At 43.8% G+C, this 7,500-nt stretch overlaps 1 protein-coding gene across 1 annotated transcript in view; it reads right to left on the reverse strand.

Annotated features, from left to right (window-relative positions):
- Positions 1–7,500, reverse strand: part of LOC122256425 (CD109 antigen) — a 92,440-nt gene that overhangs the window by 5,100 nt on the left and 79,840 nt on the right. The window contains exons 14-27 of the mRNA XM_086540206.1: positions 7,327–7,500; positions 7,020–7,159; positions 6,791–6,904; positions 6,445–6,668; positions 6,011–6,241; positions 5,742–5,876; positions 5,166–5,328; positions 4,732–4,898; positions 3,556–3,699; positions 2,089–2,229; positions 1,688–1,827; positions 1,435–1,568; positions 987–1,225; positions 34–198 (exon numbers count right to left, since the gene is read on the reverse strand). The exon at positions 7,327–7,500 is cut by the window's right edge and continues 71 nt beyond it. Of these exons, the coding sequence (XP_086396332.1) occupies positions 34–198; positions 987–1,225; positions 1,435–1,568; positions 1,688–1,827; positions 2,089–2,229; positions 3,556–3,699; positions 4,732–4,898; positions 5,166–5,328; positions 5,742–5,876; positions 6,011–6,241; positions 6,445–6,668; positions 6,791–6,904; positions 7,020–7,159; positions 7,327–7,500 (2,311 nt within the window). The remainder of the gene's footprint in view (positions 1–33; positions 199–986; positions 1,226–1,434; positions 1,569–1,687; positions 1,828–2,088; positions 2,230–3,555; positions 3,700–4,731; positions 4,899–5,165; positions 5,329–5,741; positions 5,877–6,010; positions 6,242–6,444; positions 6,669–6,790; positions 6,905–7,019; positions 7,160–7,326) is intronic.

Genomic DNA, 7,500 nt, shown 5'->3' on the forward strand with positions numbered 1-7,500 from the left:
TATGCAAATTCCTGCGGACGCGTCCTTACTCACATCAAAGGACCTCATGGACGCGAGGTTGAACGTGTTGTCGAGGTGGACGCTGACGCTGAAGTTGGGGTTGGCAGAGTGCTCGATCGTCACGTACATGTCCGTGACGTCGCGCAGGCGAGCCCGGTACGAGTACTCCACCAGCGCCTCCATGGCTGCCACGCTGTCCTGCAACCACATTTGCAAGGAGGGGGGGGGTTAAAACGAAGGGCGAGGGTTTTATTTTAGTGTATTTTTGTGTTCAGTCTGAATCTGATTTCTATCTATCCACTTAATACTACATCAATCATCAATACTATCACAATTATCATCATAATTATCTGTACAGTTTTTTTTAGTCGTTCAAAACGTGTACTTTCTGAAACTGCAAAACGGAACGATAATTGTATAATTTATTTCAAGACTGTGTGGTGGCTAAAAAGAATCTTAACCAAAATAACAATGATGCAAGCGATTCAGAACCATGGTTGGCAGATCAATTCTGACAGAAAAGAATTCGCGTGTCCTAAAACATAGTATTTAACCCTCTTACAATTCACCTCAGGGTATAAAGGATAATCAGTATTGTCTCGTCCTTTTGATATGCATATTCTTATCTCCATTAACTTTCACTAGCTTTAGTTTTAACTTAATTATAAAGATTCTTTTATCTAAATGACTCAGTCAGTTGATTTCATAAAATGAAACACTTAATTTCGTGTTTCACATTTCAGTCGAAAGATATACGTGACTTGGGCATCTTATTAAATCGATCTTAGTACTTGAAAAAAAAGTTAATGATACATTTTCCGTTTGGGCCTCTCGAAATTGTTAATTTGGATCATAGACTGAAAAGACCCTTGCGGATCCCCAGAGCTTGGGGAACCTGGATTGGGGATCCAGTTCTACGCCCTTTTCCTCTTTCGCGATGGCGGCGCCGACTGGAAGGCCGCAAAGAGAACGAAGGCGAGACGCACCAGGGTGGAGATGAGGCCGCCGTCCAGCTCCCTCATGACGGCCAGGAAGCGCACGATGTTCTCCTGGATGATGCCGATCCCGTCGCGGGCCATGTAGACGAGCAGCGCGTACGCCGTCGTCTCCACCGCGTGCGCGTCCCACTTCTGGTCGTTCTTGGGCTGGATGAACGGCTTCTGGCTGTCCTCGTACACCATCGGGTTGAAGTCCACCGGCTCGCGGGACCAGTAGATCTTGTTGCCTGCGAAGAGTGGGGAGCTGCAGTGTGAAGGTGTGTGCAATTTTACATTGTGTCAATGTTATACACGAAGTATACACACCCACACAATAACACACACACAAACACGCGCGCGCGCAAATTTTGCTATGCCATTTCTCCTTTTTCCTTAGCCTCTGACCCATGGAAGTGGATTTCTAAACGTCAGTACCCCCTGCATCCGGGACTCTCACCTTCCTCCCGCCTTCTCATGTGCAGCATATTGTATGCCACTTCCTTCTGCTCAGAGTCGGCCTTGGAGAGTGCCCAAGTCACCAGCGCCACGTCGTACGGGTCGTGCAGGCTCTCCAGCTCTCTCTCCAAGTAACTGCAGGGTGAAACGATTGCTTAAATTATTCTAGAATTTACCGCCAGGTTTATTACACCGTTCAGAACTGAAGTTTATCAACTGATATGAAGATGCTACAGTAGTCTGAGTTGACTGACCTAACGGCACGATTTCGGGCAGAGTTGGCGCTCCCCCTGAGAGGGCCCTGAAGGCTCGGCAGGACGTTGACCAGCGCCAGGACCACCTGCGCCGTCAGCGAAACATTCTTGTAGCCATCTCTCTCGAGCTGATAGCGAGGCTGTTGGATAACAACCCGTTAGTATTGCCTTACTATAATTTATATGGAAAGGAAAAGAGAGCTCATTCTTGTCAGGTAAACTGTCAAATAAACTAAGGGGCATTTGGATGGACACATCATTCTTAAACAGACATTTCATGGATGCACGGATTAGAATACAAAACCCCCAAGCCTTGACTGGAAATGTAAAAGAAACGATTTCGCGTTTCCCTGTCCTCGGCCCGCTGCCCAACCTCAAGGCCCCAAGCGGGCATCGCCTACCGTTGGGTTCGTCTTCGAGTCGAGCGGGTGCTTGTAGTTGGGCGTCTCCGTGAAGGCGCCCTGGGTCGTCTGGAAGCCCAGAATCCACTCGGTGGCGCTGTTGACGATGGCCGGGTCGATGTAGATCAGGTTCTCCCAGTCCTGTGCAAGAGCATTCACCGAATGAGACGCCGTGTTGGCCGTGGGAATCAGGGTGCAAATGATCAAGATGAATTAATCCATTAACCTATCCATTATCAATGATAATATCCGTGATGATAATTGCATCAACAACATCAACGACAACATTAGATGTAAGGACAGTAATAATGCTCACGCTAATGCGAATGCTATTCAAAATACTTATAATTACAAGCAATAGTAGTAGTAGTAGTTGAAGGAGTAGTTGAAGTAGGAGCAATGGTATTAGTAATAGCACCAGTGATATTGACACTGAATATAACAATCAAAATAGGATAATTGCACCACCACTAATAGCATAGCAACAATAACAACAACAGTAATGTAAATGTTGACAACCACTTTTTTTACCAAATTATCAGATTTTATAATTATATTTAAATATAGCTTAATGCCTATAAATCATCCTACAAAGTTTCAGACGTCAAATCTATATATCAACACAATTAGAAGGGTGTCGCCAAATACCCATATACAGTTTATAACTTTTAATAATAATGACAATTCTACTCCTATTACTACTACAACTACTGCTACTACCAACTACTAAAAACAACAATGATAGTAATGATAATATCAATAATGATGCTAATAGTAATAAGGATGATGATAACAATAACAACAACAATAATAATGATAATGATAATAGTAATTATAATAAAGATAATAATGATAATGATAATAATAATAAACAAATAATAAAGATAATACCAGTAATAGATAATCACAGTAATGATAATAATAATGATGATAATTAAAATAATATCAGTACCGATAATAATAATGATGATAATGATAATAACGATCATAGTGATAATAACAATACTAGTAAGAATTATAAATAATGATGACGATGTTTATGATGATAGTGATGATAATAATGATAACAATAACTGTTGATATAATATCGATAATTAAATAAGTAATAACAGCAATATTTATAAGAACGAAACATCACTATTTACGATGAAGAAAATTTAACTTGGATGATTATGATAATGGCAGTAATAACGAATATGACAGTAGTGCTAGTAGTAATAATACTAGGTAATAATACCGCTACAAATGCTTCATTATTGATAATGAGGATAATGATAATAGTACAATCACAATAGCTGACGATAAAGGCACTAGGAATAATCATAACCATGGTAATGATATTGATAGAAATGAGGACAAAGACTGTAGAGGAAAGAGAAAAGACAGCCACAAAGAAGAAGGTCTGCAGTTGCAAAAGCTGCCTTCCTTCAATGCAACGTCATTCCTTCTGCCTGAGTGTGCGCATACCTGGAAGCTGGCCAGCCACAGCGTGCGCAAGATGTAGGCGGTGAGCCACACGCTGGGCTCCGACTCGGGCCACATCCTGAAGGCGCCGTCCGAGTCCTGGTAGCGGGCCATCGCTGCGTACTGCACGTTCACCGCCGTCAGGACCTGTCGGGGCAGAGCGCAGTTCAGGCGGGATGTCCTCGCGTTACTTTTTAGTATGATGTAACTTACAGTTGTACGATCACACTTGGTAACATTATGGCCATTAAGATAACCCTTTGAATCACACACACACATACACAAAAGACATTTTTCAGTATTATGAAAGTACAGAAAGTTCAACATCTCAACCCCCAAAACCTCAGGATAAAAGCAAAACGTACCGTAATATCCCGAGGATTACATAACGTGCCAAGCCATATTAGGAAAAATGATAAATGATCTGCTCACAGGTATCGATCGGTCAAAACAACCCCCTTTTTATGCAAATGATTACTGGATTCCTATAGGATACCATAAACGTCTGAACAGAAAAGGATGTACTTTGTCTCTTGTACCCTTGCGAGAGTGTCTTATTCGGAGATCTTAATAATGATAATGTTGGTATTTGTTGAGAAGAAGCATTGGCGATGAATAATGACAAGCGTGTTTATGATGATTTACTTCAAATGAATTTGTCTTGGTTTAGGGCATTAATTTTGTGCAAACTATTTTGGCAAGAAATTTGTGAAGTGAAAAGTCGAAGTGAAATACAAAGGGCAACACTTGATCACATTATGAGGTAAGAATGGTAATGTAGGAATTTACGCCGCAAAACTATACGGATGAAATGCTGTGCACATCTTTATCTCCAGCAACAGATATGAGTATGTATGTATGTACGTGTATGTACGTGTGTGTGTGTGTGTGTGTATGTATGTATATATATGTATATATATATATATGTGTGTGTGTGTGTGTGTGTGTGTGTGTGTGTGTGTGTGTGTGTGTGTGTGTGTGTGTGTATGTATACATGTATTTATATGTATGTGTGTATGTACGTGTACATACACACATACATATTTTCTATGTGTTAGTGCATATATAGGCAAATTTATAATGGACATAAGCATATTAGCATGCATGTGCACGCGTGTAAGCTAAGCCCAGTGGAAGCCATCGGACAGACGACCCCACGAGCGCATCTCCGCCGCTGACCTCGTATGTGATGCCCGGCTGGATCTGGTTGGTGAGGCGCAGGTAGTGGAGCGACCACAGGTTGGCGGCGAAGTTGAAGGCCGCGGTCTCCGCCCCCATCACCTCCAAGCCGAGCAGGTTGTCTGTTCCCACCGGCACCTCGGGGAAGGCCGGGCCCACCACGTCGCCTGCCGACATCGAGGAACTCATTAATTCACGCGATAACAGACCGTAGAAAGATTTGCATGTCCTAAGGTAAGCTATACAGATTAATCCATAACCTTCTTAGTAAGTGTTCTTTTAATACGATCATATTAAAGGTATAGTAAGTAAAATACTTTTTTCTGCAGTACAAAAATAAATCTGAATAAAGAAGCCGTAACCTCTGACACGAGGCGTCTTGTCTGGAGAAAGACCGAGTCTCCTCCCGAGGCAGAGAGATATAGCAAGCTTGCCTGTGATCGAGATGTGGCCGCTGGGGGTGTCGTAGATGTAGCGCCTCCTGAGGGAGTAGGGGATGATGGGGGACTCGTCCAAGTCGATGTCCATGAAGTCGTACACAAGAGCGCGGTTCTTCAGGTCCAGCAGGATGGAGGTGTGCTTTCCGATGGGGACGCCCTGCGGCAAAGGCGGAGAGGTGAACGTTACTCCACTACAACTACTACAGGAAACGGAGTCATACGGGGAAATAGGAGTAGAGGGAAATATAAAGGGGGATATCTTTGCTTGCTGTTCGTATTTTATTGTTTAATATGCGCAACTCAGGGGGTCTTACTGTAAAATGTAGGACTGAGCTTATTGCATTTTATTATGGAGTAAAATTAATGACAATTGATAATCATCCTTTGGGGTCAATTCAGTAAGACGGAAGAATTGAATTAGCTGGATAAAAAAGGAGTAAACTGACGTACGAGGAAAAAAAAGAAGAAAAACAAACGAATGTAATTAAAAAAGAAAACAAAAACGAACATAAAGTACCAGCAAATAATAACTAACGGGGCGAAGATGGGAAAACAATACTGCGTCCCTACCTCAGGTTGAACATCAATAGATACGGAGTGGGAATCTTTCTGCATCATGGTGGAGCCAATGACAGTCACCTCGATGGTACCTCTCCGGGTAAACACGATGGGTATGTGCACGTCCCGAGACTCTCCGGGTTCCAGCTGCGAATACACGACCAGAATTTCGTATAACAGCACATTTCGCTGGCTTGTATAGGTTAATAGAAGTACAATCAGTTCAATTATACATAAAGTGAATATGTTGAATGACGATGGGTGAAGTAGTATGACATTACCCAGACAATATGTTGGTGATCACCGGACGCCGTCCTCGGCTTGTACGAGGTAACGACCCCATTTTCCTCCACAAGGACAGAGCGATAGTCGTCAGAGTGAGGAAGTGTGACCAGCACCCCAACCTTACTTTTATGGAAGTTAAACACGCACGCCCGCAGCCCCACCTGCTCCCACTGCCTGGCAACGGGCGGCCCCTCGAGTGTCAGCATGAAGGGCCCAGCAGAGTCGAACTGGAGGCAAAATTGCAAAGCAGATGTATTTTACGTACGTGAAAACTGAAAGACTGTGCCAAACATGTACGAGACAATATATTTCAATCTACTGGAATAAAAGACGGAAAGAGGGACAAATATTTCCTCCCAGAAATACAGTATTAGCTGTATCCTGCCACGAGATTTCCCAGATAGCTTGTATGAGGGAAGGGGCACACTACCTGGATCTTCTCCTCGAGCAGACCGAGGCCGAGCTCCTTCCCAACAGAGAACATGGACACAACCCACGTCTGCGGCCGCTTCGGGATCGGGAACACCATGATCTCGTTGCCCTCCTCCTGGATGTCCGCCCACGCCCAGTCCCCGTCCACGGGGTCGTAGAAGCGATTCAGGCGGCTAATGCGGTTCAGGCGGAACTTCAGCATCGGGTCCACGTTGATCGGACCTGAGGGAGAAGATTAGGATGCTATTCTGCAATGAAGTTTATAAATGTGTAATGCAAACACAAATTGACACACACACATACACACGCGCGCACGCTAAAATGCAAGAGAGATCATGACTCACAGCCAGCTTCGTCTGACCGATCAGGGCATTCGTAGACGCCGTTGCATCGTTGATCCATTGTATAGCAAGCTCCTGTCAGGCATTTGAGCTCTTTCGGATTGCAATCTGGAGCATCTGAAATATCATTAAAATGATGTTATGACATAGTAGTATGACATAGATAGATTTCCAGCATCGTCGAAATAATACATTTTTCATTTATTCATTATTTTTAGGAAAGTCACCTGACCTGAGGCGTGGTGAGGATGATAGAAGAGGCTGGCGTCCGTGAGAATAACAAGGTCGCTGAAGTTGAAGGTAGATGGGGCATCTGGACCCGCCATGGACGTCGGGAAGAAGGACACATCAGAGCCCTGGCCATCACGTGATCTGGAAGGAGAGTACGCTGTATTTGGCGCGACTTTTTGTGAGCGGCGTTTAAATGGTGGTAATTACAACTTGAACAAAGAGTACAAACTTATTAGACGATATGTAATTATGAGACTGTTAGAGGGTCATCTAGAGAGCAAGATAAACTCTAGTGACTCCAAAAATACCTAGTGGCAGCACGACGTAGGTGTGGAATAGTGTAGTTTCTGATGTCCTCATACGATGTGTTATTCCTCTCCAGGTCCATCATGTAATGCAGCACTCGAAATTTGTCCAGCTCGTGGCCGGAGTCCATCCGGTGCGTCTCCTCCCACACGGCAGAGATCCCGAAGAAGGCCCCC

The sequence above is a fragment of the Penaeus japonicus genome, unplaced genomic scaffold, assembly GCF_977035675.1.
Source record: "Penaeus japonicus unplaced genomic scaffold, GWHDUDI00000001_assembly GWHDUDI00000009, whole genome shotgun sequence".
NCBI classification, from domain to species: domain Eukaryota; kingdom Metazoa; phylum Arthropoda; class Malacostraca; order Decapoda; family Penaeidae; genus Penaeus; species Penaeus japonicus.